At 36.2% G+C, this 26,427-nt stretch overlaps 1 protein-coding gene across 1 annotated transcript in view; it reads right to left on the reverse strand.

Moving 5' to 3' along the window:
- Nucleotides 1-26,427, reverse strand: part of LOC107660661 (low-density lipoprotein receptor-related protein 1B-like) — a 249,544-nt gene that overhangs the window by 20,714 nt on the left and 202,403 nt on the right. Inside the window, exons 55-73 of the mRNA XM_016450048.1 lie at nucleotides 24,796-24,936; nucleotides 24,184-24,371; nucleotides 22,158-22,341; nucleotides 21,950-22,035; nucleotides 18,520-18,642; nucleotides 14,850-15,031; nucleotides 14,461-14,660; nucleotides 13,951-14,139; nucleotides 13,104-13,252; nucleotides 12,896-12,989; nucleotides 10,748-10,864; nucleotides 10,115-10,234; nucleotides 8,611-8,730; nucleotides 5,572-5,688; nucleotides 3,820-3,926; nucleotides 3,410-3,542; nucleotides 2,342-2,448; nucleotides 914-1,046; nucleotides 539-684 (exon numbers count right to left, since the gene is read on the reverse strand). Of these exons, the coding sequence (XP_016305534.1) occupies nucleotides 539-684; nucleotides 914-1,046; nucleotides 2,342-2,448; nucleotides 3,410-3,542; nucleotides 3,820-3,926; nucleotides 5,572-5,688; nucleotides 8,611-8,730; nucleotides 10,115-10,234; nucleotides 10,748-10,864; nucleotides 12,896-12,989; nucleotides 13,104-13,252; nucleotides 13,951-14,139; nucleotides 14,461-14,660; nucleotides 14,850-15,031; nucleotides 18,520-18,642; nucleotides 21,950-22,035; nucleotides 22,158-22,341; nucleotides 24,184-24,371; nucleotides 24,796-24,936 (2,636 nt within the window). The remainder of the gene's footprint in view (nucleotides 1-538; nucleotides 685-913; nucleotides 1,047-2,341; nucleotides 2,449-3,409; nucleotides 3,543-3,819; nucleotides 3,927-5,571; nucleotides 5,689-8,610; nucleotides 8,731-10,114; nucleotides 10,235-10,747; nucleotides 10,865-12,895; nucleotides 12,990-13,103; nucleotides 13,253-13,950; nucleotides 14,140-14,460; nucleotides 14,661-14,849; nucleotides 15,032-18,519; nucleotides 18,643-21,949; nucleotides 22,036-22,157; nucleotides 22,342-24,183; nucleotides 24,372-24,795; nucleotides 24,937-26,427) is intronic.

Here is a 26,427-nt window from a genome sequence, read left to right on the forward strand (position 1 = left end):
TCATATTGTGGACACACACACACACACACACACACACACACACACACACACACATATATATATATATATACTGTATGTATGTATGTATACATGTACTGTATGTATGTATGTATAAGTCTCTCACCAATGTTCCATTTATTTGATAAAAAAAACTAAAAACATTAATATTGTAAAATATTATTACAATTTGAAATAACCATTTTCTATGTGAATATATTATATAATCTAATTTATTCCTGTTATTCAAAGTTGAATTTTTAGCATCATTACTCCAGACTTCAGTGTCACATAATCCTTTGGAAATCGTTCTAAAATATAAATATTTTAGAACTATTTTGACAATTACCCTTATGTTGGAACCTGGAACCACTAGTATAAGTGATGTATTTCATTTGTAATTCAGCCAGTGACCCTTACATACAAACGGAGTTTAACATCAGAAAACTCAAATTAAAGAGTTTTGCCCAGCAACACAAGCCTTTCAATTCTGAATCAGAGTTCAGAAAACAAGAAGCGCCACAGTAGGTCATGCAATTCCACTGGGAGAGATGCATATCCTACCGCACATCTCGGAGTCTTCATCAGAGTTGTCTCCGCAGTCGTCCTCACCATCGCACACCCACACATGCAGCTTACACAGGGTGTTGTTGCAGATGAACTCATCGGGGCGACAGAAGGAAGCATCTGAATAAACAACATCAAACTGGTTTTAAACTGCAACACATGGATATTTTGCTGAATTAAACAGGGTTATGACAACCTGAATGAACACATACATAGTCGAAGCTATGAAAACTGCCTCAGATACAGTTATATTAATTCACTAATATAGTACCAATGTCATGTATCTATCAATATAAAAGATTCCTAAAGTTTTTAAGTACAGTTGCTGGTTAGTGGTTAGTCCTCATACCATGACCACAGTTCTCCTCATCGCTGTGATCCACACAATCGAACATGTCATCGCAGCGCCATCGTTTAGGGATGCAGTGGGCATGGTTTTTGCACAGAAACTCATCTTCTCTGCACTCCTTGACACAGTCCATCTGGTGTGAGAACAACAACGAAAGCCCAAAATACTTTCAAGAGGAAGACTTTGCTGCACTGGTGAAGTAAAGAACATCTCTGTTTCCATGGAGTCAAGCATGAGTCCAATACACAAGATGTTCAAAAAATTTTATGTTTCAAATACGATGCATGTTTATCTCACAGTTAATTAAAAACAATATGCCATCATGTTATTGCTTGTGTGATGCACATATCATCAAATACGAGCTTCTGAACTCGCATATGATATCCTGAACTAGTGATCTATGCAATGTATGTCTTTAGTTTTGCATCTTTTGCATTGATTACTGTATCTGATTAAATGAATAATTCCAGTGTGGAGTTCAAAATCCATCTGAAAACAGTTTCAGTCGTGGCTAGTTTAGCTGATTAATTAGCTGTTGGTGCTAAGGTCAGTTTGTGAGACCATCACCTAGTTAAAGCTGGTAAGTAGGGAACCTATGAAATTATAATTTACTTTCTTAATACATATTCCTGGTATTATTGTGCGCAATTTATCAGCGCATGTTATGCCAAAACTCTTCAGTGAAATTTAATAACTTGCTCTGCTGCTGATCTACTTTCCTTTTTAGCTCAATTCCTCTTTGTTCGTGTTTCAATCAGAAATATTTCAGATTATGGATGCAGAATGGGTTTTAAATGTTTTTTCTTGTTGATTTTCAGCTTGAACTGACTGACCAGTTTGTCCACTTTTATCTGCTGTGATCTGTTTTTTTTCCAGAGAGGTTTTATAGTGGCTAGTTGTATCCATCTTAAATCTTTTCCCAATATTTCTACTTGTACATGTCTTTGTTTTTGTTTCACGACTGCACTTGTGCACAGTTTCTAAGAGAGGAGCACTTGATGTAATGTGAGAGGGTCTTGCTAGAGGACTGACCTCATCAGAACTGTCCAGACAGTTGTCATGTCCATCACACCTCAGGCTGGCAGACACACAACCTCCGCTGGCGCACACATACTCATTTAGAGAGCAGGAAGGAAGCACTGCAAAACAGATGACGGGTAAAAATCCACCCTCACATACAGATACAAACACAACTGATGTGTATAGGAAGGGTGAGGCAAGATGTGTCAGTGGTTAAGCTGTGTCACCCATCTTAATCTAATATTTTTTTGCATGTCTATGTACATTTTCAGTATAGCAAGGAAAAGGATTAGTCAAAACCAGTTTATCCAGGTCTAAAATTGTTTTTGTTTCACGACTGCACTTGTGCACAGTTTCTGAGAGAGGAGCGCTTGATGTAAGGTGAGAAGGTCTTGCTAGGGGACTGACCTCATCAGAACTGTCCAGACAGTTGTCATGTCCATCACACCTCAGGCTGGCAGACACACAACCTCCGCTGGCGCACACATACTCATTTAGAGAGCAGGAAGGAAGCACTGCAAAACAGATGACGGGTAAAAATCCACCCTCACATACAGATACAAACACAACTGATGTGTATAGGAAGGGTGAGGCAAGATGTGTCAGTGGTTAAGCTGTGTCACCCATCTTAATCTAATATTTTTTTGCATGTCTATGTACATTTTCAGTATAGCAAGGAAAAGGATTAGTCAAAACCAGTTTATCCAGGTCTAAAAATATATATCAAACATGATAAAGAATTGCAAACGTATTAAACATTCAAAGATTATTTGGCTAAAGGTTAGTCATAATTTTTTACATTTTTCTAAAATTGTAGCTGTAGAGTAAACAGCACCAGATTTCATAGCAACAAATAGTGAGCTTATATTCAAACTAGAAATACTATTATAAAATGTTAAAAACCGTTTTACTAAATTCAGATATTCTGATTAATGTGCAAAAAAAAAAAAAAAAAGATTTCGGAATTGGAATGTGACACGTCTTCGTTCAAAAAGCAAAATGCACATAAAATATTGAGGCATCTAAATAAGTTCTTAGGTTAAATTAAACTTTAAGGAGTAAACACACTAGAGAGCTGACTAAGACACTTGTGTTTATAATGCACAAAATTTCTGAAAGACAAAAAGTGAGCTACAGCATTTGAACTTATCAGACAATGTAATCATAAAACATTTAAAGCTGAAATTTTGTTTACACACCATCTCCCATCCCCGGTTAATGTGCAGATACAACCATGAGTAAGTCTTTTATAGTTTTTATTAGACAAAAAGTGCAAACATATTTGGTTCTCACCAGCTATGACAAAATGTTTGAGAATCTCAAGCATTGGTGCATTGGCTTGAGTTTGGAGCTGCACTATGAGTTTGAAGGGGAATGTTTAGGGAAATAATTGGAAAGGTATGAATGTTTGGTAATGTTAGTGGTGCAGAAATGATACACTTCAGCTCTAAAGACCCCCAAATCTGATAAAGTTACCTGTTCCGAGGCAATTTCTCTCATCTTCCCCTGTCTTACAGTCTTCCTGGCCATCGCACAACCATTTACGGGAGATGCAGAGATTGTTGTGGCATTGAAACTGATCCTCTGCACAGTGAGTCTCGCAATCCTTCTGAAAATGCACAAAGCAAGGGGAAACTTACTACAGTGTCGTCTCAAACTTCAGTTTGTATCGTTTTTATTATTTTCGGGCTTGTCACTTTAATACTCTGGGAGGCAGTCAGGACAGAATTTAAAGTTTTGTCTTTCATGACTTGCTGATGAAACCATAAGAGTATGAAGACTAATGTTAAGATTAAACAGCTTTGAGATAAATGGCTCAACGGGAATGTCTGGGAAAAGAAGACAACTGCTGTGATGTCCTCGAATGACATCTAGCATTCACTGACCTCATCTGAATTATCAGCACAGTCATAGTCACCATCGCAACGGAAGCGTGCTGAGATACAGTCCCCACTGATGCAGGCAAAATCCTTATGATTACAGGTCACTGGCTCTGCAGAGAGGAGAGCAGAATAAGACCGCTAAAGCGGCACAGCTACCCTGACCGTGCCCTGTGAAGCTGCCTGCATTGAAAACACTAAAGTAAACCTTTGCAGAGGACAGCAGTGAGGCAGCAAGAGCAAATCAAAACTGCTAAAGTGGCCTCGCACTTGGACACGAGTTGGCATTGTACCATCTGTTACCAAGGCTCTTGAAAGTTTGCCAAGAACTTAAAAGGAGCTATTTGCAGACTAATCAGCAATTAGAATGTCTAAAAGGGCTGTTCTCGAAGAGAGTCCACAGGCTCTTAATGGCTGGAAAAACATGTTGGGTGGTTCCAAAAACCTGTTAATATAAACTGTTTGAAATTGGTTGTTGATTTAACAACATAATGTACGAAAAAGGGCCATTAAAGCAAAGGCATTTTGGACATTATACATGCTCATTATTTACTCTGGCTCCTGTCATTTCAAACCCATATGCTTGTATTTTTAGACAATAATTTTAAAACTAAGAAAAAACAAATCTGCATATAGTTTTTCACAAATTTGGAGTTTCTAAAAGAAGTCTCTTATGCTCACCAAGACTGCATTTATTTGATAAAAAAATATAGTAAAAACAGCAACATTATGAAGTAAATACAATTTAAAATTGTTATTTTTTATTATTTATAAAATATTAAATTATTTGTTTTATGCTGAAATTTCAGCAGGCATTACTTCAGTATTCAGTGTCACAAGATCCTTCAGAAATCATTATAATATGCTGATTTACTGGTAAAATAATTTATTATTAATTCAATTCAATTCAAGTTTATTTGAATAGCGCTTTTTACGATACAAATCGTTGCGAAGCAACTTTACAGAAAATGAAGTTTCTACAATATATTTAGTAGTAGCTTATCAGTGGTGATTGTTAGTTTATGTACATATGGCAGAAATGTACGGAAAAATCAATTAAAGACGTAATCAAATATTATTATTATTAATGTTGAAAACAGTTGTGCTGCTTAATATTGTTGCAGCTGGAAACTGGAGGAGATCTGCAGGATGTGAATGCTACTTAATATTTTTTCTTCCAAAATTAAATAATTGGCTCTTTTTATTTGGCAAAACACCATTGTATCATAATAGTATCAACTTATTTTAAAAATAGATAGTCTTAATATTTATAAATAGTTCTAACAACATAATACAAAACATTTTTGTTAATTAAAATAAACTAAATTGTAAACATTTTGTCAATAAAAAAGCCAATTAAAAGATACATTTTTAAAGAGCAATTACATAGATCTCCTCTCTATTTACCATGTGTTGTTATTTCTTCCCCCCTTCTTGTTTTTGTCCTATTTGAAGTTTGACAGGTCATGATAACTACAAACAGTCGTATGGAAAGAACATATGGGTTTGGAATACAAGTGAAAACATGACATGGCATAAAACACACATAAATAGTTGATCTTTCTTTGCGGCAATGTGGGCACGATCAGAAGTAAACACACAAATGGTAAACAAACAGACAAAAAGAAATCTTCAAATAGTCTGCGAAACTGGCCTCTGAAGACCCCCACACAACGTTTCTTGACAGTTAAAACAATTTAGTACAAACACGAGTGTGGAAAAAGCTTTATTGTGCTCAGAGAGATGAGAGCGACTCACTGCAATGCTCCTCATCGGAGTGGTCTCCGCAGTCATTCTGGCTGTCACATCTCCAGTGGTCCGGGATGCAGTTGTTATTCTCACAGCGAAATTCATGAGGTCCGCAGGTCTTTTCATCTTTTTCATCAGACACAAACAAACACACCGATGAAAATGGCTTTCAAAAGTGCATGAATATTAATTCAGTGCGACCGCATTTCGACACGTAATCATCATTTCCTCAGGGTTCCGGGCCCGGATCTGACACCAAGTTCAAAACATGCCCACACTCAAGAGGCTAACACACCATAAGATGAGATACCTGACTGTGTTGCCGATAGCTTCCATCCTCAATAATCTGAACACTTGACACGTAACATCAAACACTTTGTCACCTGGGCACAATCGTCTACGATGAACATTTCTGAACGAGCTCATTCTACCTTTTTCCAGAGTTTGTGTAGTGTTTATGTTATATAACCTAAGAACTTTCTGTGGTATTAGAACCCAAATAAATTGTTAATGAACAGACATGAGGACCACATCATCCGATCAAAACTTTGGTTACAGGTTTTTTCCCCCCAAGAACACAGGCTAAGAGAAGCAAACTGCAAATACTTGCCAGTTTTCATTAGTGAGAAATAATAAAAGAGCATCCTAGAATATCTCCCTTGACAGACTCTTGTTTAAATATTCTCTAATGTGGCGCAGGCATGTAGCGATAGAAAACACCCAAAGGAATGTCTAGAGATACTGGCATCTGAGGAAAAAAAAAATACTGCTTATTGTTTGAGAGATGATTCTTAGTTACAATAATAAAAACTGTCTGTCAAACACCAATGAATGTTACAACACAGAAGCCACTGCATAAGATATAGTCTTCCGAGTCTTTCACCATTTCACATCAATTGGCAAGATATAGATCTATAATTACTTGCAGGCCGATGTAGATAAAGTGCATCACATCTGGAAAATCAATGGAGACACCAGAGGAGCCCGTCACACCTCAATTACAAAGTGACCCCTCTACTGATGTGTCACTCATTTGGGGGATTTTTCCCTGAGTTGCAGATAATCCATAACAACATCAGATATGTTCAGCCAATGCAATCAAAACAATTTTCTCAATCAAATTCCGACAATGTGATTTTTCCCAAGCTATTGATTTCATTTCTTTTGTTGACTGATATGGGAAAGCCATGCTCATCATCCCTGCTGGGACGTGTCACAGTGTTATATATACACCATATATTGAGGACGATTACCTTTAAGACATCCACTTAGAGGCTGTGTCCACACTGCAAATAAATAATGATTTTCTACAATGATGTGAGAGTAAAAAAGCAACAACACCAGCGTGCAGTATAGATCTTTAATAAGTCTAATGTTTGAGAGTTAGACCTCTTTGTCAAGGGAATCTTCTGATGAATCATTAATGAGGTTCAAAAGACTATGGCTCTGATCCAAAACTTAGTGAGCTGCACAACACAAACAGTAGGCAGCCTATTTAAGGCATGTTCCAAAAGGCACTTTTATCTTTACCCTTTTAAAAAACAGTTTTTATAATAAATAAAGATAATAAAATTTGATTAAAAAGAGATAGAATAGATAGAGCTAGTGTTAGAGGGTCAAGTAATTATTATAATAATTAAAAAGAAAACAAGTAGAACAGAAAAACAGTAGAGAATAACGAATAACGCTAGTGTTAAAGGGTCATTTTTTATTATTTAATAAATAAAAAGAAAACAAGTAGATAAAATAGAAATAGAATAGAGAGTTCTAGTGATAGAAGTCCAAGTGTAGATAGAAGAGACATTTCTTGAATTCAGTAAATTCTAAATGAATGAACACATTCAATACATTTGCTAATACTAATATTTCCTTCTGCTTTCTGAAGTCTGGTCAGAAATTATGAGATTAATTGCAATTAATTTAAATACTGAGGTAAAATTTTATAGAAAAAAAGATTATTTGTAATCACTTTATTGAAGACTACATTAATGTATAAAATCATTAAGATATATTGATTAACAGTGACACTTTGTTTAATAAATAAATAAATAAACAAACATGCTTCATATAAATGCTGTTATTTTGAACTTTATATTTATCAATGAATCACTGTTTCTACAAAAATATTAAGCAGTACAACATTGATAATAAAGCATATCAGGATGATTTCTAAAGGATCACTAAAGACTGGAGTACTAGCTTTGCCATCACAGGAATACATTTTTAAAAACATTTAAAAACATTAAAATAGAAAAGTTATTGTAAATGGTAAAATTATTAAAATTTTTGATCAAATAAATGTAGACTTCCTTCATTAAGTCAAAAAATCTTACCAACCCCAAACTTTAGAACTTCTGTATTTTTTTTAAAGTAAGAAAAAACTGCATATAATTTTGTGTTTATTAGAACATCACATATTTAGCTTAGCTACATGCTAAAGGGAAGCTCTGCTGAAATCAACTGTGAGTGAAGTCTCCTGCGTGCTTTGTTTTAGGAACGTTATTTATATGCAGCCTGGAGTTGCTGCCTAAGCAGAGTGTTCCAAATCTGTCATTTACGAGGTTACAATTCAATTAGGAATGAAGCTGCTTATAGAGACATTTATGTGAACCTCTACTGCATATTGCAATTTTTCAGTATATATCAAATGATTGGTACTAATAAAATTAGGTACACAGCCTGTTTGTTCAATATAGAATACAGAAAAATACTCGAAGCAAAATATGCCTAGCGAACCCTCAGAAATTGTTTTGCCAGTGTATCGCCACTTTAAATGTCTGGAACACATAGTGAGACCACCACTGATGTGCCCCTGTCAAACTAAATCAGGCATTCAGGCAACTAAACAGGCCCAGGGGAATTGTTACAAGCCACAGCTAATAAAAGCCGAGTGGTTCATGATTAAAGGTAGCCTCACTCCATCAGAGAGAGAGAGAAGACTGCGGGAGCATACAGAATTGACATTAGCCCCAATCAGGCTTTCAGACGGGTCTGCGCGTGTGGCTGACCGAGGCTCTGATTTGTGAATAATAACTGCGGCTCACTCACCACAATTGGCCTCGTCAGAGCCATCAGCACAGTCTGGGTCTTCGTCGCACACCCAGAGCTTTGAGATGCAATGCATGGTGGCCTTGCACTGGAACTGGTCTGGAGAACATGTGCTCTCAGCTGGAACATTAAGGCAGACAGAAAATAGCAGGTTATTTATAAGGCTAGTGAAAAGCTATTGTAAGAGTTAGACGGAAAAAAAAACCATTCAAACCTCTTGGTACTTGTAAAGGTCATGCATATGATTCAATAAAGGAGGAATATATGCGACATCTTCACTTTCTTTATAACATGACAAGGTCTTCTGCAATTACCATCCAAGAATGGAGGAAATGACAGCCTAGAATTGTTAGTCAAGGCTGGTCATACAAAGGTTAAATGGGGAGTGATATATGGCATTTCTTCAGCTACAGGTAATTTTATGTTGCAGGGGTTTTTTTTTTTTCTATGACTAAAAATATCTCGATTTATTTTTCTGTATGTTGTATGAAGATCAAATTAAAATGCCTTGGATTTTTTTAAATGCCTAACTCATATACTTTTCCTACTTTTAAAATGTACTTTATGCATTGACTTCACTGTTTTACTGTCTCAGGCTTCACTAGACACACTAAAAAATATTCATATATTCATAAATAATAAATTACATTTGCCTCACAAACTCTAAAACACATGTAAAACATTTAATTGTTTATTGTATTAAAATATTTATGGCTTATATTGAGTTTTACACAAATGACCTCAGTTCCCTCATTTGTGACCTTGACCAACAATTTTTCAACAATTTCACATTTGTGCTTTTGATAATCAGGCTGGCAAAAGTTCCACAGTGAAGTTATGCACACTTGAGACGAAATATGAAAATGGTAAAAGAAAATTCAAGTTGTTTTTTTAATCACAGAACAGGATTTTCATTGTCTCTCAAGATGTATAAAATTAGGCTGAATAATACATTATTTGAAAACAATATTTAAATGTTTTTATTTTGGATTCATAAAATAAAATTAACCTCTGCCATCTTATAAAAAAAAAAAAAAGAAAAACTTAATTTCCACCACAGTCATTTCCAAATGAGATGTGGTGAAAATGTCCATGACGGATCAGAAAAAAAAAAAAAGTGCTTGTCTGTAGCACACTGTGCAGTAAAATTTTGTGTGAGTTTGAAAAATATTCAAAAATGTACTTTCTAAAAGCTTATAGACATTTCCACTCCAGGTGACTTTATTTCTCAATGACAATTATTGCTACCATTCCCAGGAAAGGGCCTTTTCTTTCAGAATACCTACTAAGCACCTGGCTATCCTTTTAGCTCCCAAACCAGCCAACTCGTTTGGTGTGATAAAAGCCACATTTGAGATCTGTCAGTCTGGATCATTAAATTCACAGGGCAAAAATTTGGCAGAGTTCGAACAATTCTGTCAAAACACCCTTTAGTTTACGAGAATGAGGCCCATTATTGTCAGTGGTTAATGGAGGGAGCAGAAAGTGTCATGGCGTAGCTTACGGCAGTCTGTCTCGTCCTCTCCATCCCCACAGTCATCCTGTCCGTTGCAGCGAAGATTTAATGGTATACACTTCTGCTTTCGGGTGCACTTGAACTGGCCTGACAGACAGATGTATGTATCTGCAAATGGGGGGAGACATTACAGTGAGAAAAACCATTAGATTTTGACCATCAAGCTGGATCAATGCAACACGATCATCCATATTCCAGTTGAATTTGGTTGCTTCAGAAGAGACGGGATGCAATAAGAATAAAACTGAGATGATTGCAGAAACAATATTATTTGTGTTAAAAGCACTAAACGTCTCGAATCGTAAATCAGTGTTGTTCCAATACATCCCAATTACGATCGTTAAATGACAAAACACCCTGTACTCTTTTCTAATACTTCTAAAGTGGATATCGATCGTTTGATAGCGGCAAGAGTTTGTATAATTGAGCATTCAGAGACTGAAGATTTGTTGCTGATGAAAATTCTAGGCAGATTTTTCTCGCTCATGCTCGCCACATGCTTCACAGGAACTGAATTCTACAAGGGAGTCCCGATAGCCTTGCACAGAGAGAAAAAGCAATGGATCTGTCGATAAGAACATGGCATTTAAGAACAGCTTTCGTATGTATTATTCTGCTCACCACAGTTCGCCTCATCTGAGTTGTCCCCGCAGTCATTCTCTCCATCGCAGATGAAGGGAGGTAAGGCACAAAGGCCAGTGCCACACTGAAAACGCCCAGGCTGGCATTTGAATTCCGCTGCAAAAATGATGATTAACAGTGAACTCTGGAGGATTCAAAGCAATTTGCACATAGGTGTGTGTTTTTAAACCTGAGCTGCGTGAGGTTGCCTGAAATGGGCGAGTCAACCCACGTTCCATTATTTCTCTAAAAGCACTTCTACGATATTTAATGCCCCCTGCCCTTTAGTGAACAACAGAGGTTCCACCTATTAACAGCAGCTATTGGCAGCCTGTCATTTTCTGTTTGTATTGCTCAAGTAAATCACCAAGCCACAAAGTGAATCTAAAAACAAGCTCACTGGGAAACAAAAATGAAAGAGTGAAAGTTCCTCCTTTTGCGCGATTTAAAGGCCAGTCTACTGTGAAGCTGTGAACTAGTTCATCTTCATACTGTTTGTAACAGCACTGACATGTGGTAATATCAGGGCCCATTTTATATTTCACTTGTTTGGAATATAACCACTGCATTTTGTTTTGCTACGCTGTATTGTGTGTGCATTCTGTCGTTGGCTGTGTAAAACAACGACTTTAAAGCTGCAATGTAATCGAAGTACCAACAATTTTTTTCTTCCATACTGTGATGCATATCTAAATGAAATAGATTATTAAAAAAAAAAAGATCAAGGGTAAGGACTTGGTTTTGTCCATCGGTTGTTGATTGGATGACAGTGCAAGTGCTTCACTCGCATTTGCGATTAAAAACAGATGTGTGCAAACGGTCACACTTTATTTTAAGGTCCAATTCTTGCTATTAACAAATCATTACCTATGACTTTTGCCTCAAACTCCTAATTTTCTGCTTATTAATAGTTAGTAAGGTAGTTGTTAGGTTTAGGTATTGGGTAGGATTAGGGATGTAGAATATGGTACTAATAAACAGCCATTATGTTAATAATAGGCATGGTAATAAGCAACTAGTTAATAGTGAGAATTGGTCCCTATACTAAAGTGTTACCATGCAAATTTGTGAATAAAAAAGTCCCTGTGGGAAAAATTAAGTTTTGTGAAATTTAAGTCATAAAAATTCTTAAATATCTTAAATGATCATTTTAAGAAGTCTTACATTTGTGGATGGAAAAACAGATGTAGCGATACAGCGTAATGTGATTACAAAACTTCAAGTCTGTGATCTAATTAAATAAATGTGAGTGCCTCACATTCAAAGTAAATATGTGTTATATACTGTTGCGCATTCTACAGGTTCGCAGTTTCAGAGGAGTTTGCCATCAATAAACAGTTACATTTTTTCCTTGGAAAAAATATGCATCAAATCCAAATGATTTTGCAGTCAATTGCAAGAAAGAGGCGGGGTTTATGTGGACAAAATGATTGAAGAAGTATATCACTAGTGAAATCTGTTATTTCACCAAAAGATTGAGGTATGACATTCTGATTTGAAAGTCAAAATGTAAACGTAAAAAATAAAAAATTATGTAAATAAATTAATATATCTATATGCATGGATGACTTGTTCACAATAAGATCAATAAAAGCATTTAAAAAACAGAATTTCCATTTCATGCTGACTTTAAGACCAAGCAGAAGCTTCTGCCAAGCAGTTGTTTTGAATGAACGTGCAAACGATAAACTGTAATCCAACATGGCTTGTGCTCATCTTCTAGTCTTGCCTTTCAGCAAATCAGAACATCACATAATGCAATTAATATTTATGACCAAAATTAGAGCTCTGAGCAGCTTACAGGGAGCCATCTACCGTGAAAAACAAAACAAAAGCAAAGTTGTCTGGCAAAAAACAGCATTTTTATAATCAGAGTTGTCACAAGGCTTTTCTATTAAACCTGTATGACAATAACACAATGCTGTTGACGTTTCTTGAAAGATTCACTTTAAAGCCGGTCTCATATGAGTGTAACCCGTAGCAACTAGGCATATAAAACAGAGTCATAGAGGCTGATGAAATTTATAATGTGCCCCACGCACTTTTTGAATTGTTCGTAAAACCCCTGGTTACGACACTGCATGAAAATTACAAACTGTTCCAAACAAAACTGTGTAGACTGGGTAACATTGGAAGCTAAGCACTCACGACAATCCGCAGGCTCATCAGACCCATCACCGCAGTCATCTACTGTATCGCATTTCCACCAGAATGGGATGCATTCATCCGTTCCACAGCGGAACTACAAAACAAGTCCACCGCATCGAAAAAGGTCAATCAGTTATGGGTAACACAAACTGGAACAATCATTGCAGTTCCGACTAATGACATGGAATCATAATTTTGGCATACAGACCTGGCTGGCTGTGCAGTTGGACAGGCACGTCTTGTTATCGGCGGCCAAGTAGAAGTTAGTCGGGCAGGCGCATTTGTGACCTCCACCAGGAGAGAGTAAGCACAAGTGGCTACAGCCTCCATTGGCCACTTGACACTGGTGTTTGGGGACTGGAAAAAGGGTGAAGAAATGACTTGTGATTAGGTAATATTCAAAGAATATTTATGCAGCCTTGCCATTTTGTATAAAATCTAAAAAAGGTATGTGTCCATACAAAATAATATAATATAATATAATATAATATAATATAATATAATATAATATAATACAGACTATATTCATACCATTAAAAAACAAAACCAAAAACTTGAATTTAGCAAGGACACATTGAATTGATCATAAGTGACAATAAAGACATTTATCATGTTATAAAATATTTATATTTTTATTTTTTTATTTCTATTTATCAGAATAGAATCATGAAAAAAATATATCATGATTACCACAAAATTATTAAGCAGCACAACTGTTAACAACACAGAATATAATCAAATCAGCATATTATATTATAGCATATTATTTCTGAAGGATATATTAAAATAGATCCTTAATATAAATTTTTTTAAAACAGAACAGTTTATTTGATATATTTTACAGTTTAAAAAAAATAATTATTAACCCCAAATTTTTAATAATATAATATAATATAATTATTAATTTATATACTTTACATTTTATTTATGAACCAAGATTTAAGTCTCTATAAATGGCAAGAGATGTGTAGGGGTGAGTAAATAATGACAGCATTTTCATTTTTGGACAAACCAAGTGTAAAATGAATATAATATTTATTTAAAACAGTCTCTACCTTCAGGCTGACGCAGTGGGTGGTAGACAATGACAGACTTAATGGCTTGCCATGAATTCAGGAGCTCGACAGCATTAGCCCCGGTGGTCTTATGAGCTCGACGGAGAGATTTGGACTTCCCGTCAGTCCAATAAATGAAGTCCTCGAACAGCGTGAGCCCCATCACACCCTGGATGCGGTCGTGAGGAACTGAGGCAGAGAGTATACCACGTACCATCATTAAATTTGCATTACTGCATTTATAAGTGATTTACTCATTATCTTACAACTTTCAAATTTACTGTACTCTAGTCTAACTTTTGTGAATGTACTGTAAGTACAATGTCAGATCTTATACTTTTTTGCATATTCCACACACATATACACAGAAGATTGTGGCCTTGCATTATTATACTGTTGAAAGGCTTTATTGCGGTTTCTTTTATTCAATTGCTGCCTTGTTATGGTCCACTAATCCACTAATACATGAAAAAAAAAAACAACAACACACAATTACGACTCATGTTGTACCCCGTTGCCTCTGAGAACCGTCCATGTTGGCAAAAAAGATGTGATTATCATCAGCCCAGTAGATTCTCTTGTTTGTGTAGTCAATGGTCAGAGCTGAGGGGCTGTAGATTTCTTTGTTCACAATAACGCTCTGGCCTTGGCCGTCCATGCCAACTCGACCGACGTGAGGGTTTTCACAGCAGTCAATCCAGAACACATACCTGAGGAACAGAGAGTGACCCTCATTCATGAACTCTCATCACAGTTGTTTCAAGCAGAGATTAGCTATTCTCATTCTTCTGAAGGTTTATGCATTCCTTCTTTTTCTTGTGACAAAATGAAGTCTCCCTGGATTGATGGTGCTGAAGTAGAAAGGATACTGTGCAAATTTGAAAAGGAAGCATTTGTACCCGGTTTGAGCATCCAGAGCCAAGTCCGTTGGGTTCTTCAGGCCAGAGTTCACTAAGACAGTGGGGTATAAACCGTTGGATTTGGACACTTCCAGCGTCTTTCTCTCCACGTCGCACCAGTACAAGTTCTTCCCAATCCAGTCCACAGCAAGCGCACTTGGCACAGCTGTTCTGTGAACAATCTAATAAAGCAAATAAGTGGCATTCAGATCAGTCTTATCTATAATCTTATCACATAATACTACTTTAATGAGCAAGTAGGATAATGGGAAAACAGGTCATTAAAGTAATAGTTCAGCCAAAAATGGAAAATTCTGTCATTATTTACTCAATTTCATGTTGTTCCAAACCAGTATGGTTTTCTTTTGTCAGCAGAACACAAAAGTTGAAATTGTGTAATCAAGGACTTTTTTATGCAATTTCATTAAAGAGGACATTGTGCTTTCAAGCTTCAAAGCAAATCACCATAAAAGTAGTCCATATAATGCACCACACTGTATTTGTCCTCTGAAGTCAGCTTTGTTTGAGGAACAGGCTGAAATGTAATCATCTTGAGTCAGTGAGCTGGACTTGAGAGCCAGATCAATCATGAACGAATCATTCTGACCTTTATGAACTGGACAGTGATTCTCTGAAAAGATGCGAATCAAAAGAATGATTCATTCACAATGGATGACTTAATTTTGCTGAAATTGTGAAATGATTCATTCATGAATCAGAACGATCTGGTTCTCAACCCTCACTCTCAATTCATTGAAAGTGCATAGAAAAGAGTGACCAGAACATTCTTCAAAATCCTCCTTTTGTGTTCAACATAAGAAAGCAAGTCCAAAATATCAATTTCTGAATAAACCATTCCTTTAAATTAGTTATTCTATCTGACTGGTATAGTGCCTGAAGCTAATACTGCATAGCATGCTGATAAAACACAAACTTTGCTGTCCCAACATAGGCTGTCACTTCAAGACATGATAAGCTTTGAGATCTTCTCTATCATCATCATCTGACAGGGCATATGTAGCCGTGCCAATTGACAAGACCGCCCCTTCAGCAGTAATTTCAGCAAAGCTGAGCTTGAAAAATTCTCTGAAATGTCAATGATTGAGGAACATTTCCCCAATCAGGAAAGTGCCTCCAGATGAGAGGATGAGGGGAAACATTAATATTCCGAGTGGGAAAGAAAGAGCTTCTGGTATTCTAGTGATCTAGTCAAGCTCTGATTTGTGTGGAAATGAAGGCTAACTCTTGAAAATGTCAACATTTGAATACATCACAAAATCACATGACGAATGATTCCCGGAACAGCTGCAATTTATATATGTGTATATGATATTCAAAATAATATTTTAGACATTATTGAAAGGTTTTAGTTATGGCGTGTGTCCTAAATGATGCCTACCAGCATAGATTTCAGTATTCACATAACATAGAGCCAACATATATAACTGACAGTTGCATGGAGTGGGTCAGCATGCTAACTAATGAGGCCGTATAGCATATCAATTTTGGCCCATTATATATTAATAGACAAATTCCCTTATTGAATCACACCAAAGGCTTTGCCTGAGGCATCATGTCAAACGTGCTCCAGTGCAGGAGTTACTCATTACATTACAGTGATCAAACCCACAGTGCACTGTTCCCAGAATCCAAACATTTGTTGCTAGGGGCAGTCTTATAACTTGCTACTTGCTTCCGTTTATCAATTGTGCACAATAATGCATCTGAAGTCTGTAAAAAAAATGCTGATTATGTGGTAATGAATATTCAGGCTACACCTTCAGCATCAAAAAACATCTGTAACTCTATTCCCTATTCATCTTGCCAAGAGTTTGCAATAAATGATTGTAACAACGTTCATAGTTCGGGAAGAAGGAGGCGGGAACCGGCGAACATTTAAAGAAAACTTTAATAAAATAAACAAACACAAAATGAAAGTAAAGCGGCAGCCCCTCGCGGACGACTGCCGCACACAAAACACAAAATAAAATCCAGGCCTGGTCCTCTCTCATCCAACACTGTCGTCACTCCTCCTTTTATCCTTCCGGAGCTCCTCCGTGGGACTCGAGACCGGTGAGTGGCGCAGGTGTCGTGCATTAGCATTTACTCCACCGGCCTCGCTCCGTTCCCACGGCTCTCGGCCCCGCCCCTCTCGTCACAATGATTTGCATTAAACAATTATTATTCAACAATTTAATGCACTACATCAGATTTGGGGAGAGTCTTGCAGGCAACATACATACATACATGCTTATGTGCAGCAGTGACTCGTGCACATATCTGATCATTCAAAGGCAATAAACAGATTTAAATATTGCTTGTATTGTTCAAATATTGGCTGGTTTAGTTCAAAGCAGGAGTAAGTGATTCTCAAAATGTATTAATAAAAAATAGATTGGATGCTGCAGGTGAAAAGTCTGATGGTTGTACTCATGGTGGGAGTAATTAAAATAATGAGGAATTTAGATTTTGTTGTAAGCAAGAGAAAACAATTTTCATCAATAAGGATACGATCGGTTGTCTTAAGTGAAAAGTATCAAATAGTCGAATGTGAGTTTCTTCTTCGTTTTCCAGGTTTAATTCATTGTGATTTAAGCAACAAAATTAATAAATATATAGTATGACTTTAATTTTAATCAGCAGCATCACTGTAACGTAATGGCATTCCTTACTGCTATTAAAGATTTTGGTTGAAAAAATTTTGATAGAAAAGTTTTTGGTCATATTACACACATCTTAGTAAAAAAAGTGTTACTAGTAAGCGATCTGAGATGTGATATGGCTAATAAAGTCAAATGAGTGTGTAGTGTGAAGAAATCTTAGATTTATGTGTCAGATGTAGCAGTGTCATTAAACAGTTTTATGAAATTGAGGTAGAAGCTGTTATTACATCTTAATCAGAAAAAAGTACAAAAGCTATTCCTGGAGTGGTACCCTTTCACCATCATTCCTTATTTACACCGAAAGGGTGCATTTAAGTACCTTAATTGTTCATATTAGTATCTAAAGTGTACATATTGGTACTTAAATGATACATTTTTGTAAGGTAAGTCAGTTTTTTCATGTCTCTTCAGCATACTAGGAGAAGAATGTACTGTGTCTCCATGTCAGTAAACAATGAATGAATAAATCATCAATTAAGTTGTTCTTCCGCAATGGAGCTGCATCATTATATCCCCAGCTAATGATGGGTAAAGGTCTCCTACCCAATCTAAACATATTGTACCAGCTTGCATTGTCTCCATTTCCAAAATCCTGAAGATTACACCCACGAATGCTAATGAATTTCAAATGGCTTTAGCTTGTGCTGAGCAGGGGTGATAAATCAGGAGGGGGCAACACTGTGTAATGAAGCCAAATGAGGATCTTGGCCCCTGCAATGAAGCTAATGAGATGGGGAAAAGTGTTGCTCAGCAGGTACACGGCAGAGATGTGCATCTAAGCGCTAACCATGTGACCTTAATGAGTCCCTGAAATAATGCTAAAATGAGCATTTATATTTATGGCTGTATGACTACAGATGTCTAACATTCAGATGTTACCTTTAGACCTCTTCATCGCTTCCCTGTTGCTAACATGGCGTATAACGGTTAGTTCAGACCTATTACCATTGTTGTCGGTCCTTTGTGACCCATAATAATTATTAAGAGAAATAAGAAATCAGACACACCTTGAGGTCACTGCCATTAAGGCGAATTCTGTTTATCCTCCGGCCGCTGGGTCTGCTTGAGTCAATCCAGTAAATGAACTCCTTCTTGTAGTCAAAATCCAAGCTGATAATGTTGTTAAGGCCCTACGGAAGTGAGAAGGAGACACAACATAGAGGTAATAGAGGTGAATTAAGTAACTGCACAACAAATGTGACTGTTAGCGCAGTCAGTGTGATGTATTAGCTGGGTAAAGGCTGCAGTCAGCACACATAGATCAAGTATGCAGAACAAAAAAGAATGAGATGTTACGCCTTGTTCTGCTATTCAATTAGCTGGAGGACTTAATTAGCCACTTCCGCGTATGCTTATCTCGACAGGATCTGGCAAGGATGTACTACAGACATGAAACATACAGAGAATACATTTCTTTTGATGTCTTTTCATCGTATTGATTTTGGAAGAGGACGCAGTGTGCTATTGGATGCATGTGGATGCTGGCTTCAGAATCCAGGGAAGCAGTTCAGAGAGCCTTCAGAGTGAACGCTGTGGGTACATTCGTTACTGTCATGTTCACGTCAGACTGCTGTCACTCAGTCTACCGCTAACTAGCCCCCCTGCCTTTGCCCACTTCACCACGGATGCTAAGATCAGGCGACGGGCATGATGACAGATGAAGAAAAGCTCTGATACCCCCATCAGATCATCAGCACTGTGAGACCCAAAACGACCTTTAGCCTTATCTTGTGGCAAGAACCTGCAGCCTTATCTTAAGGCCATAAACAAGTTATGTTTCATGTGACATCAGTTTGAACGTACAAGAGAGATCTATTAGAGGTCATGAGCATTTATAGTGAGGTAGTAAGGTTTAGAAGAAACACTATCTATAACTATCATATCTTGGCAAAATGGTCCATTTCTACCTGTAAAAAATTGCCTTAATTAAACCTATTAAAAATGAATCACTTATTAATAGGAGTTACAGTGTTGGTTTGATCATAGTCTACACTAAACTGAGTTTAAGAACATTTCTTGATGTTTTTGAAAAAAAAGAGCCTCTTATGCTGACCAAGGCATTCACCAAAAATAAAAAAAATAATAAATAAATAAATGTGAAATATTATTACGTTGTGAAATATTTATTCCCGTGATGGCAAAACTGAATTTTTGTCAGCCATTATTCCAGCCTTCAGGTTTCAAATTCCTCCAAACAAACAAACAAACAAACAAACAAACTAACTATCTATCTATCTATCTATCTATCTATCTATCTATCTATCTAATCTATATATCTATCAATGTTGACGTCAGTTATGCTGCGTAATATTTTGCGGAAAACAATTATATATATAATATTTTTTTCATGCTTCTATTCTAACGAATAGACAATTCAAAAGAACATCACTGATAAAAATAAATACAGAAATAAATAAAAATACATCTTTTGTAACAATGTAAATCTCTTTACTGGAACTTTTGGTCAATTTAGCACAGTTTAAAAAACAAAACAAAACAAAACAAACTAACTAAAATATTTTTTGGAAGGAAAAAGCACCATTACAAGACAAAAACAGCTGAAAAGGTGAAAAATATGTTAAATTACAACTACATTTGTTAGTTAACTAGCCAATAAAAAGTAATATGAACTGCACATTTGCAATAGTATATGCTATAAATCAATATAGCAATATTGTTGCAGTTTTTATCTTGTTGCTAGTCAGGATGTTGTCTATGATGTAATGCACTATTTTTCCCTAGGTGTTAGATGATAAATAATGAGCAGGATAATGTGCAGTCAGCCAGTCATTACAGCAAAATAAACCCATTCAGTGTGATAAAATGGGCTTCTAATAACCAGGTGCCTGCACATTTTCTCTTACTTACTGCACTGGCTATGCTTCAAACTGAAGGGACAGGCAATGCTTTAATTATGGATACTGTATGGCAGCTCGATAAATAGCTAACTAGCATTCCACAGAGCAAACGAGATCATGCACTATGCTAGTGTGAGGTCAACAAAGACCTCCATTGTCGAGAAGAGGCCACAGGGGCCACTCATATTTAAAGTACAAAAGTCTTCCTTCACTCATATTAAACAAAATGGAATAAATGATATTGAATGATTGCTGATGAGACTACTCCATAAAGGAGAGAGTTTCCTGAGAGCCCTATAGACATTCCCCTGGATGACAGCCTCAACTGGTATGAATAATGTAATGAGCGCCGAATTGAGGAAACTCACATTTCACTAAGAATCATCATTTCGATGGTAATGACTATAGGCCTCTAATGACACCAGCTGTGGATAATAGCACAGGGAAACTCAACTTGTTACACTAGGCCAATCAGAAATGGCAGTCACATATAAAGTCAAAATGACATTTCATAGAGCCATTCATAATGTGCGCCAGACTTATTGTGTCAGACAAACTCTTGAATATGCAAAAGAAAAAACAAACAAAAAAACAAAACTTTTAATCTCTGTAAGCAAATACTGCCTGTGGTGTAGAACCTTAAAATAAAAGGCTAAAATTTGTAATGGACTTTGGTCAACCGAAATTGATATTTTAATAGCCAAAGACCAGGCTGATGATCAATGTAATGCTGACATACTATATAGGAAATACTATTTTGTGATAGCAAAATAGATTGAAATAACTGCTGAAATAAAATGAACTTAGTTTACACAATATTTAATCTTATCTTATCCTGCAGAATTTGCATTATTGTTCATTTTGGTGTAGAATATGTTTGTGTTTTCTTTTTGATTATTTGTAGCTGGTATTTGAACACTTATTTTGGTTATTTAGAACAATTTTTGACTGTTTTAGTTTGTAAACGGTGGTTGCATTGCAAAACATTCATTGATGGACTAGAGTCATGTGGTCAAGTTTACATTTAAACACATACCATAACATACACATAACACTACATTTTTGAAAGTTTATAATCCATTGATAAGTCTGTAAGAATATGTATAATATTTAACGTTAAAATATAAAAATGTTAATTTATTCATATTAATTGTTATAACCTCAAAATGAATTGGCTTTGCTGACATTAATTGGTTTAACTGACATTAAATGTAAAATGTATACAGTACTCACTTTCAAGACCAGCAACATAAGGAGTGTTTTTAATTCTTTCATGTGAAGCTCCACCAAGCCGGGACACTAGTTAATGACTTCAATTAGTGTTTTCAAAGGGCACAGGAGACAATAGACACAGTGTTGTTATCGCAGTCATGTCACCACAGCTTAATTGGTCCTCTATTAGGCTTTTACAAACACAGCAGTTCTATCTTATGATCTGGTCTCTGAAGTCCAGTAACAATTTCATGAAGCAGTATAACAGTCTCACCTGGGCAGATTACATGGGCAGCCTTTCAATAAAGTGTGGTATGAAAATAAACAATAAATGAGAGAACATAATTAGAAAACAGCTGAGCTTTACCTGTTTCAGAAGAGTGTAATTGGACCCATCGACACTTAATTTTCTGATTTCATGAAGATCAGCAAGTATAAGAAAGGGCTCTTCAGCTGTGAGAAACATAAAGGTGACTTGATGTGATGAAGACGGACAGTTGTCAAGTTAACAAAGCCTGAAACCATCAGGTTTAGTTGAAACACATTCTGGGGGGAATTCACTAAATTATATTTACCTGAAAGAGACTTGCAGCTGTTGGGGTCTTTTCTAGAAGCTTCATAGCCGTCTACACAAAAACACTTAAAGGAACCGTAAGTGTTGGTGCAGTTCTGGCTGCAGGGTAGCGTGGTGGAGCATTCGTCAATGTCAACACATGTTCTCCCATCATTCTTCAGGTGAAATCCCGGCCAGCACTTACACTAGACACATTGGTGAAAAAATGATGGAGATGTTTTGATTCAAAACCAGGAAATTGCTAATAATAAAAAAGAAATCTCTCTGCTGAGACCACTCTGCAAAATTCCACTTCATTTCAGTGCCATTTTACAAACTTATAGCGATAATACTCAAAAAATGAAAATGGTGCCATCATTTGAGGTCATTTCAAATCTGTATCACTTAAAACACACAAAGAGATGTTAGGCAAAAACATTCACAGTGCTCTTTTCCACACAAATCAAAGTGAATGGGGTTCACATATTTCTGAGTCATCTGCTCCTTTGAAAAAAAAAAATCATTTGGTTTAAAAGTTGCGCCAGAACAAAAGTGCTGGCATTTTACTGATAACAATGAATTATAAACTTTTTAAATTTCCAAATCTGTAGCTCATTGAATTACTCGTGATATGTTCTTTGCTCAGTTGTAACCTGAAGGGCTTTTCTTAACATCCCTTCATTTATACCACAGTGAATGATGTCTTTACCTACAGGATCGGACTCAACTACAGTACAGTATCGGTAATGTCTTTATCGATTTTTAGGGTGACTGGTTAGAAATCTGCCGAGGAATGACACTGCCTCCAAGCACCTCTGATGATCACAGGTCATGTGACCGTGGCACTCATGACACCTAGTTTGCCAATCAGTAATACAGAAGTGTCTGTAACTCGAGAGAATTAGCTCAAAAATCTCCCTCCTTAAGGCACACCTCTAGACAGCTCCCGAAGGCACAAGCCTTTGTTTAAACTTGATCTGAGCATGCCAATCAAGTACCAATGAAGCAAAACTGGGACAAATCATTCCTATAGCTTTTTACTTTGTTCTTTATATGTTTGCCAAACTAATTCAGTGAAAAGTTGTTGCAGCAACAAAAACACAGTAGTTTCTGCAAAGCAATTCATCAGTAACATTTGTGCAAAACTTTAGTCACATGAAAAAAGACATGTATGTTTGTGTGTGTGTGTATTTGTGTGTGTATATCTATATCTATATCTATATAATATAATATAATATAATATAATATATAATATAATATAATATAATAATATATATTTGTATATTTATATATTTTTTTCCCAAGGAAGATTTTCTGTTTTAAAACAGAACAAAATTGAAAAAAATATAACAACTTGCTATCATTTGCAATATGGCAACTGCCTCACAAATAAAAATTGTCAAAGACTTAAAAATCTTTCTTGCCCTTTCCATATAACATATCTGTGCACAAGAAATACATGTGTATTTCTGCAAAAGACTTAATAATACTGTAAACAATTTGTAATTGTCTTATAAACATACTTTTAATATAATTAATATAATATAATGTCCAAATAAATAAAGACTAAACTGCAGTTAACTGCAATAATTGATGCTGTACAAATGCCTTCTGAGGAAATGCATTAATGCATTTGTGATATGGAATTGCTAATGAAATTACATTCTCTGCATCAAAAGTTGAGTTATTCTGTAAATGTTCAAGCTAAACAAATCTTGCAGTTTATAAAACATGATTATATTCTGAAAGACAAATCAACTTATGAATGTTGTGTATGAGAAGCAAGCTTTGGCTGGATAACAATTTTTTGTCACTTCTGGTAAAAAAATAATTGGCCTTGAGGGACACAATACACTTAAATATGTAGCAACACTAACCACAGCAACTTGTTGCATATGTCAAGCATATGACCTTTAACAAAGGAGGATAACACACACATATATACATATATATGAAGTGCCGATTTAGGACAAGATTTAATACAATACCCAATCTTACATACATTTATAATAAAATGTATTACAATCTAATTCATAAACCTCACAAACCTTGTATCCCACTGGTAAGTCCTGGCAATCCTGTGTACAGCCGCTGACACGACGGTTGAGACATTCATTGACATTGCAGTTTTTCTCATCTGAGCGATCTCCACAGTCATCTTTCAGGTCACATAAACTCTTCTCAGATATACAGCGGCCATTTGAGCACATGAAAAAGGAACTGTTGCATAAGCTCTCTAGAAATAAACGAGGAAAGTGCAAACAAAGGAAACAAATTAAGGAAAAGTACAAAGCATTACAATCAATACCGACTTGTAATGTTGAAAACCAAACTGAGAATGCAAAAATGCTTTTGGATAAAGCATGAATGGTTGGATGGCTTTAACTCTGCAAAGCTAGAGGGCATAAAAGTTGCAATCCAACAAAAGCCAAATGTTATTTCAAGCTTCCTGCAACTGCCAGTAAGTGCAAGGCTTTTTAAAAATAAATGCTTGCTACGCTCAGCTGAAAACATGCCATCCCCGCAGGTCAAAGTTATCCACTTCAGCCCCCTGCTTTTATCCATGATGTCCCTTGGCCACTTGTATTCCCTCAGATGTTCAATAAGCCCCACATCCATCAGTCAAACATATTTCAGGCACAGCTCTGTTGGGCCATTACCCGCAGCCAGGCATTTGAGGTTGAGGGGCAGCTCATCAGAGTGGTCAGGGCAGTCTGGGTAACCATCACACTCCCACTGGGCGCTGAGAAGGCATCGGCCATCAGCACAGCGGAACTCATCTGGCCCACATGAGCGGTACACTGCGTAAAGAGTGAGGACTGTCAACATAGTGACACACTTCGCTACCAAGCAGAGATCTTAAAGGGATAGCTCACACAAAAATACTCAACTAAATTCTGTCAGCATTCATTTTAAAACGAGTTTGATTACTTTTTCGTCTGTGGGACACAAAAGCAGATTTTTAGTGGAATGTCCAAGCTGCTCTTGTTACAATTAAAGTGTTTAGCGATTTATACTGTCAGGCCCCAAAAAGGACAAAAAAATCACCACAAAACTACTATAAAATGTTGTCCACTTGACTTGAGAATTCAGACATTCTGAAAAAATACATTTCATTTTCCAAAGAAAGAAAGAAAGAAGACACATGTAATACCCAAAATAATATTAAATGACATAAGTTGTTAGTAAATTATGACAGAATGTAATTTTTTGGATGAACTATGTAAACCTTGAAGATGAATATGAAACCACAAAGGTATGTGATGTTACTTTTCAATAAAATAATGTGCAGATTTCTTGGGTTAGACTTTCTAAGAACTAATGAGAACTCTCTTTGAATCTTTTTTGCTATGAATCATTTCCTAGGCTTTTTATTTCATATTTTAACTTCTGTTCAATAAGTTCTAGTGCAGTTCTAGTCTGCTGTATGAACAGGGGTGATGTCCTATGGAGAGGCTGTCCTTTCATGTTGTGAAGTCCAGGGCCCAAGTTCTCCATCAAAAAGCCCACAGATGTTTCAGCTTTAAGTAAAAAATAGTTCTAAAACATTTTTTTTTAGAAAACCCCAATAATTGAAGTACTTCTTAATTAAGAATGTATAGTACAAATAATACGAGCACAGAGAAGCCTAAGGCTCACAGTAGAGCTTTAATTAACTGAGAAATGCCTCACTTTTTCCATTAAAATACTGCACATTTTTACTATTTCAATGTTGATTTTTGTGGTATTCAGTTTACTTTATAAATAAAATTAGCTTTAGCAAATTTCTTAAGGGAAAAGCAGGTATCTATAGTGACCAAAGGTAGAAAAAATGCATTTCTCAACAGCTCTGCTTCTTGGTCTGTTGCTTATTCAAAGCCTACCCATAAGAAAGAAAAATCAAAAGTGAGATCTCTTTAACATCTCAAGTATTTCTCCTAGACAGAAATGAGGTTACTTTAAGATCGAATGGAGATTTTTGCTTGAGTCTCCTGCTTCTCAAACTTGTCTCCTGAGACAAAAACTCTAACAATCTCACAATGGTCTCCTTTAAAGCTTTAAAAGAGATCTCAATAACATCACACACTGTGCTCAGATATTTCTCCTTAGCTACAGACACTGGATCTCTCGCATGTGTCTCTTTTAAAGCGTTAGAAGACATCTCAACAACATCACACACTGTGCTGAGATTTTTCTCCTTAGCTAGAGACTCTGGATCTCTCACATTTGTCTTCGCATGTGTAGCGTTAGAAGACATCTCAACAACATCACACACTGTGCTGAGATTTTTCTCCTTAGCTAGCTTAGCTAGA

Source organism: Sinocyclocheilus anshuiensis, unplaced genomic scaffold (assembly GCF_001515605.1).
Source record: "Sinocyclocheilus anshuiensis isolate Anshui unplaced genomic scaffold, SAMN03320099.WGS_v1.1 scaffold627, whole genome shotgun sequence".
In the NCBI taxonomy this organism is placed as follows: domain Eukaryota; kingdom Metazoa; phylum Chordata; class Actinopteri; order Cypriniformes; family Cyprinidae; genus Sinocyclocheilus; species Sinocyclocheilus anshuiensis.